Source organism: Phocoena sinus, chromosome 10, assembly GCF_008692025.1.
Source record: "Phocoena sinus isolate mPhoSin1 chromosome 10, mPhoSin1.pri, whole genome shotgun sequence".
In the NCBI taxonomy this organism is placed as follows: Eukaryota; Metazoa; Chordata; class Mammalia; order Artiodactyla; family Phocoenidae; genus Phocoena; species Phocoena sinus.
In genome coordinates this window covers 31,126,025-31,137,722 of record NC_045772.1, presented here as the reverse complement: position 1 = coordinate 31,137,722, position 11,698 = coordinate 31,126,025, and the positions used below count along the sequence as shown (strand labels likewise).

Here is an 11,698-nt window from a genome sequence, read left to right as displayed (position 1 = left end):
GCCTTATGAAACAGTATGCCGGGAGAGGGGGGAGAAATCCCAAACCTTGCTAACTTTATGGGGGCCCTAAACTCTTCTTGCTGCCTCTCTTTTATTCACACTGATGACAAAGACCATTTGCTACCAATTTATTGGAAACTTTTTTTTTTCACAGCTTGAGCTGCTTAAATGCAGGGAGCTCCCTCTCCCCACAAATCGCTGTCAGACACTTGCTGAATGGGCCAGGCTCAATTATGCTCCTGCCACAGGTTCAGCTCACACTGTGACCCTGCATGGCTTCCTGCTATTCATATGTGTTACTTCCCCTTTGTGGTAATGGCTTGTGGCACTTGGCCAGAAAACATTATTAATTTCAGAAGTGGACTGACAAACAACAAACCCACAGTGAAACGAGAGGAAGTGCTGGGGAGGCCAGCTGTCGGCTTGAGCAGAGCTGTAGGAACTCAGTGTATGCAGGTTCTAGAAGGAAAGGAGACGATAATCCACAAAGAGGAAATGCACTAAAATTATCCACCGCCCATATTAAAGAAAAAAGAAAGAGAAAAGAAATCAGAGAAAAGTGGTGGGGCGGGGGGAGGTGTGTGGAGAAGCACGCAGCTACTCGAGCTGCAGCTGGACAGGAAATTGCTAACGCTGCTTGCAAATCCCTACTTTGAAGAGGCAGTTTAGGGAATGCCAGGAGCGGAAACCGTTCAGAACTGGATTAACACGAGCCAAGTTGAACTGCAACCCACTTCTCCTTTCGGAGCTCTGGCTGACTTGGGGCACCCAAATGGGAGAGACTGACTTGGTGTTTTTTTGCACTGTTTCTGCCTTTTATACATGCCTAGGTGCTAAAAGTCACACTGGACGGCTTGATATGATTGCCATAAAATCAGGGCTACTTGCCTCCTACCAAATAATTCAACTGGTATCTCACAGGTACCGTGTGGGTGAAAAGCCCATCTTTCTCCCCACTGCAGACCAAGGGACCAAGCTCATTCAAAAAGGGCTGGAAATGTATGTTCTAATCCTTTTGATTTCATACACCTGCCCTTTATTTTGATTTGTGTATTTTGACACTCAGGACGAGGAGAGGTGTGTCCCAAGGAAAACGACAGGATATTAAGCCTTTAAAGTAACTGTTCAAAATAACCTCAACATAAAGTTCCAACAGGAGTTTCTGGCCCACGTTCTAAATCAAAGTACAAAGCACTTTAGGAGTGGCAAGGCTTCATTTCAAGTGCCAACGTGAAATCGTGGCTACATCTAGACTCAGGGAGAAAGCTTAGCTATGCCCTGCCCTGTACATGAGAAAGGAAAGGGGAGACATCATCCCAGACTCATTTGTTATTCCAACACTAGAATTTGCAGGTAGAATTGCCAGACAGTTACAGACCAGAAAAAGAATCATCTCTACTTTCTCCCTGGCATGTCTAAGTATTATTGAGCAGAAGACCCTGAGAGGGAAGGAAAGAGAGGTGAACATTGCAACTGTCACCTTGTTATTCTGGTGCCCCCCCCTTTAAGACTATTCATGAATAACCAAATCTTATAGTTCAGCAAGCTGGGCTCTGAGACTTCATTTTTCTTCAAGAGCATTACAATTTTCTTAAGTAAGCCAGAACTTATTAGGAAGTATTGTCCATTGGAATGATGTAATCACTCTCTTCCCTTCGTATAAAGTACTATCCATAGGAATGATATAGTCAATCCCTTGTCACTTTTATTTGAAGCAAAAGATGCACCTGAAAAATTCTTGGAAATAGCTTAAAAGATGAGAACTTTGCCCCATTATTCCTACATGTACTTTACAAGCCAATATCAATCCCCAACTGAAAAAGTCCTAAAATGAGTCACTTCACATGTAAGTACAATTAAGGAGAGATTTTAAAAATACACATTCAATAGCCAAAATAGTTATTTATTAATAATTTAAGGTTTTACATTCTTATAATAAATTTCAGCTCAGAACTTTACACCATGAACATAATGGAGCCACTTGTCTCCCTCCTTCACAATCATATGCATGTCGCCTGTTGAATGGGTCCCCACGCTCACACACACGCTTCCAGTTACGCACAAATTGTTTTTAAAAAGCAAAGAGACCAACCCAAAGTATTGCATTTGAGGTGACACTCCCTGAAGAATTTTGTACAGAGGTAATATACTGTTTAGCACAGCTGAAGTTTAAAAAAAAAAGTGAGCCCATGATTTTGGTGTCTTTCCAAGATATCCCCTTTGAGACAATACAAGCCAAAATATTTACAAAAGTAAGGCAGAGTCAAACTACATTAAGAGAAAAAAAAAAAGGTCACAAGGAAGATATATGAAAGACACTGGAGACTGCACCATAACAGGGTCTCTGTGATCATAAGTGTCCATGAAAACGTCATTCAGAATTGGTAAAGTCGAGCATGCTGCAAATATATCCTTTGGATTAGAAAAGAGCAAAAGTTTCAATCGTTTTAAGAAGTGGCATACTGCTCTTTCTCCCTTTGGACGATTTCTTTTAAACCCATCAAAGGAAAAACAAACACAGTTCAAACAAACACTGTCAAATGATTTAAGATCAAATATTTACAATAATCAAATGGAGTATCAGATTCATTTGATTGATTATTTATTTTCTTTTTTTTTTTTTTTTTTTTTTTTGCAAACTGATACTACAAATACAGAGCTGAAACCTCTCTTTGGCTCCTCTATATGCAAAATTGAGTCAGTCTTCACTGAAGACAATATAGAGTCAGTTCCAGATGCAAAAGGAAACAGTCATACAAGGCCCTAAAGAACACATGCTCCTACCCTACCATTTGGTCCTACCCTATATACCTGGAAGTTCTCGAATCCCAGTCCCTGCAGGGGTAGGCTGTACACATGGGTGTGGAGCAAACCTACTGCCTGTATCTATACAGCAGGTCCTGTTCTTCCAATGAGAATGGAGCAAATCTCTCCCTTTGGAATAACCAATTCCACACGTGGTAACCTTGTCTAATACAGACAGCTGGTGTCATGTTGACACCTGGGCCACATACAAAGAAAGCAGCCCAGCTGATGCTGCTAAGAGAAACTGCTGAAGAACGGACACATCCCAGTGTGGGGCCTTTCACGTGGATTGCAGGGAGTCCACCTGGTAGACATTCTGGTTGGAGGGCGTGGTGAAATAGAGCTGCTGTGCTGGGACCCGGTTGTCACAGGGGCTGCTGAGTCCCAGCGTCCTCTCGAAGTCCAGCAGCTGGCCCATGAAGTTGAAGTTGGGGGAGATGTTGGATTTCTTCATCTTCACAATGTCATAAGCATCGTTCATTGACAGGTTAAGCTTCTGCATGAGATAAGCCACAGTCACAGTGACTGAGCGGCTGATGCCAGCCAAGCAATGCACCAAGACACCACAGTTTTTGCCCCGGGCTTCATCTGTAAACACACAAAAAAGAAAGGCAAAATGTCAGTAGACTGAAAACCACCCTTTGTGAACGACCAGTCTAAAAACTGAATAATAATGATAATAATAAAAAAGATTAAAAATAATTGTGTGCAGCAGTTGAGCCCTGCAGGCAGCAGAAAATGTATCACTGTGATAAAACATGTACACTGGGCACAATTACATATTTCAGATATTTTCTGAGAAGGGAGCTTTTGTATTAAGTTCCCGCCAACAAAAAACTCCTTAATGTGTGCATTCTTTGCCCCAGCATGTGAATACCAGAAACCCTGCAATATGGTCGTGAATGCCTTTTATACAGACAAGCAGACTGCAAGGGTCTATTAAATTATTCTCCAACTGTTGTGCAGCTAACAATGGAGATATTCAGGCATTTTAAAAGAGAGAGGGAAGTCACAGGGGACAGCCCATTAGGAGGAACAGGATGTCGACATGGCCTGAAAATGAGTTCCTTTGTAATAGGAAATGCATTACAATGCCTGGAGATTCGCTTCTCCAGGCTTTCAGCCCACAGTCCTTCCTGCTGGGCTCAGGTTACCCTCACTGTCTCACTGTGAACCGGTATCACAGTAACATTCAGCTGGATTACAACATCTAGCATTCACAGGGCTTTCCAACGCCTAACTTCGTATTCTCAAACAACTCCCAGGTCTTTTAAAATTACAAAGTCATGCTAGAATTCCTGTCTACCTTGAGTACTATTATCTGGCCCTCCTCTAGTCCAAAGATTGTGGGAAAATTCTGTTGTCTACTTACGAATGGTCTCCCTTTCAAATGACTGAGTTCAGAGCCAAGCAGCAGACAGCATTTCAGATACACCTGTGGTCTGCAGCCTTGTCAAAAGGCACTTTTTCTTAGCAAGAAGATAAACCAGAATTAAGAACGCCCTTGGAACATCAGAGACCGGCAGCCCCACAAATTAGCAAGCAGCAAGAAAGATGAACAGCTTGAACTCTAGGAAAGGTTAGGAATTTTGCATTTCAAAGTCTGAGCGAGGACTGTTCAAGTCTCACCTATGAAAGAAATGGCCTCAGGAAAAAACTGGGACAGGTTTTGGCTCCAGTGATCCGAGATGGGGATCTGCTTGTATTTGAACTCTCCCGCGTTCTCAAAGAGATTCGGCAAATTGGGGGTGACGTTCAAGATGTACTTGATGCCGAACTCCTCCAACACGTCCAGGTTGGTGGAGTCCTTGGCACAACCCAAATAGAGGAAGGGCAAGATCTCCACGGGGAAAGAAGGCTGGCTGTTGGACAGCGGGCTGCCATCCGAGTCCGTTGCACTACTGGGGTCTCGGTCAAGGTCAGACTCAATGTCCGAGGAGGAGTCGGAGCTGATCCGCAGGCCCCCGAGCCCCAGCACTGGCAACGGTGGCGAGCTGCTGCTACACGAGCCGTCTAGATTGGTCTCGCAGTGCAGAGCGAACTCGGCTTGGAACTTACTGAAACCACCTGCCAGGACGAGAAAAGCAATCATGTAACCCGAGATCCCGTAGTAGTTTTCACAGCTTTGAGAGCCGCAGCCTCACGCAGAAACACACCACAGAACCCTTCCAGCCGCCCTGCACACAGAGCCAGATACAAGAGAAAGACACTGAAGTGTGCACCCTTGGGAACAGAACGAACGGGCCCGCCTCCCCTGGGAACCTTTATTCTTCCGAATCCGGAAACGCACAAAATGGCAACTTTTCCGAATATCTTGAAGGGCTAGAAGGGGTCAATCTGCACCCCAACGACCTCTGCCGTCCTGCAAAATCTGAACTCAAAATCGAACGATAGAAAGCAGGGAATGGCGGGGAATATCCCGGGTAGGAAGGAGACCTAGTTAGAAAGAACCGGCTAGCGCCTGCGGCCGGAAGCCGGTCGATTCCGCGCGGGCCCGGCTCGCGGGTGCAGGACTCTAGAGAGGTTCGCAGCCGGGAGCCGGCAGACTGCCCCTGGCGCAGCAGCGCGGCTCAGAAGCGCCAGCCGAGCGCTGCAGGGGCGCTTCCAGCACGCGCGTCCCGCCTGCAGCTCGCAGCCCGGTGTCCCCTGTCCTGCCCCCGCGCGGAGCTCCCCCTGCTCGTACCTTCCAGGTAGAACGCCCGGCAGCCCTCGTCCTTGAGCTTCTTGAGCAGCAGCCCGAGCACCGACTCGCCGCCCGTATTCTCGTTCCAGTCGCTGCTACTCTCGTCGTAGAGCACCACGGTATCGGTGCCGCAGCGCCGGGTGAAGCGATCCCGGTCCTCGCCGCGCGTGAAGAGCGCGCGTACCGGCAGGTTGCCCTTCTGCAGGCGCCGCAGCATGATCCCCGGGATGGCCACGTTGATGGCTGACTCGATGTGCGACGACTCGTACAGCTCCTGGGGCCGGCAGTCCATCAGCAGCAGCCGCTCGTTGCCCAGCTCCAGCTGCTCGTTGAGCCACGCCACGGTCTTGCTGATCGCCATTTCCGACGCGAAGGGCACGGGTCTGAGCGTATCTATCATGAGGGTCGAGCTGCCGAAGAGGGCGGGGTACCTACCAGACGCCCCTCGGGGCAGGCATAGGCAGAGCGCGCCGCGCGAAGCCGCCGCTCTCAGAGCGGGGTAGAATTCCACCTCGCCCTTCCCAAACCCGGTTAGCGGTTGGGGCAGGCGAGACAGAAGTGAAGCCGGCGGTTCCCTCTGCACCCAGCTGCAGCCGCTCGCTCTTAGTGTCAATGAATCTCTCTGAATGAAGCTGCCCGAAGAGTTTTGTTCCTCCCCGTGAATGAAATCCAATTAATTCGGACTCCGTGCTACTCAGAGGGGAGGAAAAAAAAAACCCAGCGGCTCCTAATCCCTCCCTCCAAGTCTGCACCTCAAATCCACCCGGGCGTCTTTCTCCTAGGACTATTCAAGCCTCGATTTGCTCACTCTCCCTTAGACTCAAGCCTCGCACACCCCCCTAGCGAGGCAGCTCCTCAATGGATACAAACAGCGAGCGTCTCAATGGATACATTCTCCAGGCCAGCCAATGAGCGCGCTGCGGAAGGGGCTGTTGCCGTGGGGACGGGCCGGCTGGAACAGGTTGTGTTGATGAATTGTTAATGAGTTTGTCATTCACAAAAACGGAAAGGAATTTCCGCTCCGGATAAGCCCCAGTGCAAACAAGCTGCAACAGCGGGCTCGGCGGGAGGAAGGAGAAAGAAGAGGAGGCGGTGGTGGAGGAGGAGCAGGGCACACAAACCAGGGCACTTCAGTTGTCTCATGTTTCCTTCTGTTGAGAGTTCACACTTCGCTTCGGAACTTTTGCGCACAAATGGTGCAATTAGCAGGCACAAAAGCCCTTGTTCGCGACGCCTGGGCGCGCAAGCTAGCTTTAGGGAAACTTGTGCTGACTTTTTCCCTTTTATTCCCTTTAAACTCATTTGGACTGGAGTTCACGTTAACCCCACCCCCACCCCCCTTAGGCAGTGTGTGGCATTTGTTTGCCAGCTTAAAAAGCCCAGCTCTGTTTACTCTGATGTTCTTTTAGCTGAGGCTGTGTTGGGGCTGGTGAACTGCCCGGGCTTTAGTGACCGATGAGGTGTTAAATGCTAATCCAACATCTTTTGAACAAACCAGGATTTTGTTGAAACATTTTTAAGCAAGCAAACAAACAAATGCTTGGTTGTCCAGAGAATAGAAAGCAAGCTTTTTCTTTAAAAAGAGCGTTTCAATTATTTTTTTTAAACAGTGGAGACTGCAGGAACAAACTTGTTGGGCAGTCCGATGCTTTTATTCCTCTCCGGGGGCGTGGGGTGTTATGAACCATTGTTACGGGGATCCAAATCCCCCGCCCCCGCCCACTGCGCCCTGGGAGGGGGGCGGGTAGCGCTCGTTAATCATTTCTGAGCAAGCTAGCTCAGCTTCCGACACAGGAGCCCGCCTGGAAGGGCCGCCTGGGCGAGGTGCACCAAGGGCACGCGGAGCCCGGCCGTCTGTCCCCACCATCCGCAAAGCCTGGGGAAGTCCTCCCGCAAGGCCTGCAGGCTGCGGGGGCTCTGGAGGGCTCGGCGATTGGTTACTGTAGACCGAGGCATGTCAAAAGGGAGACTCCCTCCCGCCCCCGACTTCCCGCACAGGGTCACCCCCTTCCCTGCCCTGGCATCCCCTCCCCTGCGAGTCGCCGGGCCCTCGCGGAGCACCGCCCGCTCCTACGCGTTGCGCTCCTCGTTAGCACCCGCCGCCTCCGCCTCCTCGTTCAGCGGGCGCGGGGCGTCCGGCGACACCGAGGACCGGTGCAGGGCCGATGCGGGACTTCGGGCTCCGGAGAGGCCTGGGGTGGGTGTGGGGCGAGGAGAAGTGCCTGCCGTGAGCCCCTGCTCCCGAGGAGAGCTGGGAGTCCTGGGGAAAGTGTCTGCCGCGCTGCAGAGGCAGCAGGTAATTGGGGAGGTGCTCGCTAGGCCAGCGAGCTGCGCTCGGCCGGGGTACGGCGGAGCGGGGCGGGCGGCGGGGTCCCGATAGAGGCGTGGCGGGCGGGGGCCGCGGCGGCGGCGGGTAGACGCATTCCAGGCGCGCAGAACTCTGTTGTTATATAAAAGTACCGGGGCTGCAGCTCCCGAGCGGAAAGCCACCTGTGTGCGGCCTGCGCGGCGCGCAGCGGAGGTGGAGGATGGGGGCCTGCGGCCGGAAGGCGCGGGCCCTAATCCGGCTGCCCCTCCCTAACCCACGGCGGAAAAGAGGGCGCGCATTGTCCCGCCGCCGCCGCCGCCGCCGCCGCCGCCGCCGCCTGGGAGGCGGAAGCGGAGGCAGCCGCTCGGCGGGGAGCGGCTTTTCCGAGCGCCCTCGCGGCGCTCTGCGTCCACCGCTGATATCGCCGAGGGCACCTGAGGTCGCGGGGTCTCCGCAAGCCAGACGCCCCACACCCACGGGCCGGCCTGCTGACCCCCCCGCTCCAATTTGCATTTTTAGTCACCCGCCTCTTCTCTGGTTTGGGGAATGTAGGCTAAAAAAAGGCGGCTGCGAGGCCCAGGTTGCCAATTTTGGAGCTTTGCTACAGTCAGGCCGCCCCTGTAGGAGCGTGTTCGGTGAAGGTGGGAGTTGCAGCGCTCCTATCCCCGCGCCTTTTTTGGGCATCCCTTGGAACAGAGCTCCCATATTTCACTGGATATCATCCAGTTCCAGCTGGAGGAGGCCTGCGCTGGAGTTGACGCCTTCGATCCGCCTCCACCTGTTGCAGATGTCCCTACCCCGAGACCTTTCTGTTACTGGAACCTGGAGGCGAGGAGGGGAGAAGCAGGATGCCTTGCAGCGGAACTGAGAAGTGCATAATCTTTCAGCCCAAGACCTCCGACAGAAAATGCAAGAAGGGAAATTGTTTTCCACTTAGCTATTTTTAAAGTGCTGTTACCTGAGCCTGGGCATCAGTTTGGAAAGATGGTTGCAACACTTCTCAAACCTGAAACATTTAGCTTTACCCATGCTTCTGAACCCTCAGTCCTTCTCAGGACACTGTATAAAATGGCATTCAGACCGCTCGGTCCTAAAACGTGCGGTATAAAGAAAGGGCGTCTGGAGTGGGGCGGCCTGGGTTTGAATTGTACCCTCACCCCTTCCTAAATGTGCGACCTTGATTACATCGTCTAACTCTTTTAAGCCGTAGTCTTCCACGCTGGCATACGGAAAATGACAGAATCGCTGTGATGACTGAATGGGTAAAGTGAGATGCCCTAAGACGTTGGTGTGTCATTAACTGTTAATATTATTTTTATCTTTCTGAATTCTGAACCTGCAGAATGGCCCCCGTCCTTTCAATCCCAAAGACGCCCTTTGATGCCTAACAGCCCGCCTGAAATTCCCTAGTCTAAGGAGAAATCCTCTGAAGAACTGCACTAAGCAGTTAAATCCATGCCAATTTAGCCGTCAAGCAAAGCAGGTGCTGTTACAGACCACGATCAAAATCCTTTAACACAGTTAAATACCGAATATACCCAACTACCCTTCTAACTTCTCCCTACTGGTCCCCTCTTAAACACTCTGTACACTAAGCTGATATAATAGAAGTCATATGTAGTGGGTATTTACCACCTGGTGGGCATGGTCTTGATTTCTGTGTTTACATGCATATTTCCGTCAGTCTTCAGAAAACCCATGCAAATTATCCTCATTTACAGAGATTAAGGAATTTGCCTGAGGTCACACAGGAGCCAACGGTGGGGTCAGGATTTGAAGCCTGACTCTTCACAGAGCCTCAAGGACTACCACATACCCATATTACAGGGTGTTGTGGAGACCGCGCCCACCGCGCTCTGCTGTTGCTGCTGAAATTTGAAGGATTCAAGGTCTGCACTTTGAATTTTGACCACCAGGCATTTCCGGGCTTCACAAATTATGTTGCTCCTTCCCCACAGATGTCAAGGATCAAAAGTTAGGCTCATTTCCTTCCTGCTCCTTTTACATCTGGCGGTTTTCTTTGACTGTATGCACCTTTTCATTAGTCAACCATTCAATAAATGCCCATACAGTTTTCTTTCTTAGAGTATGTCTTAGATGGTAATCCTCGCATCTACCATTACTGATGTGTCTCAGTGTAGCACGTGGGCCTGAGTTCAAATCTTAGCTCTGTCTCTAACTAGTATTTTGATAGGGGAAAGTCACTTAACCTCTCCGGGCCTCCATTCATTCATTCATACGCTCATTCACTCACTCACTCATTTACTCTAGCTCCAGGAAAGCAGCAGTGAATAAAACAGACAAGAACCCTGCCCTCCTGGAGCTTATATTCTAGTAACAAGAGACAATGAGCAAAATAAATAATTATACAGTATATTAGAAAGGAAAAGTGCTATGGAGAAAAATAAAGCAAGGAAAGGAATTCAGCAGTATGTAAAGTGGGGAATAGTTACACCTGCCTCAAAGGACTGCGAGGATAGAGACAGCCAAGATGACACACAAAGGGCACAAAGTAGGTATTCAACGGTTTTTAAACTCATTGCTTCATTTCTGCATAAAACTGACTCGCTGTTGCTGGTGATCCTGCTTTGAATCTCATCAAAGATGAGGCCTGGGGCCCCCAGGAAAAGCTTTCTCAGGAGAGCTCTAGTGACTATAAGAACCACAGGCTTCCTTACTTCCAGAGGCCTCAGTTCCCTGCCTAGGGTATCAGTCACGTGTAGAGAGCTATGTTTAAAGGCTGGAGAGTACAGCAGGTCATCTCTGATCCATTTTCATAAGTGCACAGAAACAATTTCATAGATCCTACTGTCTCTCTGTGTGATAGTGTGTGCATGCAATGAGCACTCGTGCTTGAATTCTTCCTGGTGTTTCCCCCTGGAAAATTCCTTAAAAGAAAATCTTTCAGTTATAAATGTTTGCTTGGTTATTGGAGAAGCATTCCAACTTTGCAGGAATTTTCCTGCATTTGAGAACACTTGCGATTGATGAGACCTGAAAGGGTTAGTATGACCTTTAATCTTGGAGTAATCTCTATGAATATAATGACATTAATTAACACTCATGTGAAAATAGTTAAACAGATTTTCACCCAATAGGGAGAGTATGTTTTGGAAGATCTGAATTAAAAATGGAGTCTTTGTTTTTTTATTTGTTTTTTTATTTTTGGCTGTGTTGGGTCTTACTTGCTGCACGTGGACTTTCTCTAGTTGCAGCGAGTGGGGGCTACTCTTCGTTGCGGTGCATGGGCTTCTCATTGCGGTGGTTTCTCTTGTTGCGGAGCACGGGCTCTAGGTGCACAGGCTTCAGTAGTTGTGGTGCGTGGGCTCAGTAGTTGTGGCTCGCCGGCTCTGGAGTGAAGGCTCAGTAGTTGTGGCACACAGGCTTAGTTGCTCCACGGCATGTGGCATGTACCAGGGATCGAACCCACATCCCCTGCAGTGACAGGTGGATTCTTAACCACTGTGCCACCAGGGAAGTCCCTAAAATGGACTCTGTGGCATATCCAGGATTCAGGTTTTTTCGAGGTCCCAGGGAGGCCCTCAAAGTGACAGTCAGTGGAGTGAAGTCAGACAGAGAAAGACAAATATCATATGATATCACTTATATGTGGAATCTTAAAAAAAGCGTACCAATGAACTTATTTACAAAACAGAAGTAGAGTAACAGATGTAGAAAACAAACTTATGGTTACCAGGGGGTAAGTGCGGGAGGGATAAATTGGGAGATTGGGATTGACACACACACACTTCTATATATAAAATAGGTAAGTAATAAGGACCTACTGTATAGCGCAGGGAACTCTACTCAATACTCTGTAATGACCTATTTGGGAAAAGAATCTAAAAAAAAGAGTGTATATATGTATATGTATAACTGATTCACTTTGCTGTACACCTGAA

The 11,698-nt window shown here is 49.2% G+C and overlaps 1 protein-coding gene across 2 annotated transcripts; it reads right to left on the bottom strand.

The window, feature by feature from the left end:
• Positions 1–1,882: 1,882 nt before the first annotated feature.
• DUSP6 (dual specificity phosphatase 6) lies at positions 1,883–6,766 on the bottom strand. Of its 2 annotated transcripts, XM_032644337.1 has the most exons (3): positions 5,489–6,754; positions 4,435–4,872; positions 1,883–3,393 (listed from the first exon to the last, which is right to left on the bottom strand). In XM_032644337.1, exons 1-3 carry the CDS (start codon positions 5,886–5,888, stop codon positions 3,086–3,088), a joined length of 1,146 nt encoding a protein of 381 aa, XP_032500228.1. In that variant the 5' UTR covers positions 5,889–6,754; the 3' UTR covers positions 1,883–3,085. The 2 variants fall into 2 exon arrangements, with proteins under 2 accessions (XP_032500228.1, XP_032500229.1); XM_032644338.1 differs by lacking the exon at positions 4,435–4,872 and having other exon boundaries at positions 5,489–6,766.
• Between the last annotated feature and the right edge of the window lie 4,932 nt (positions 6,767–11,698).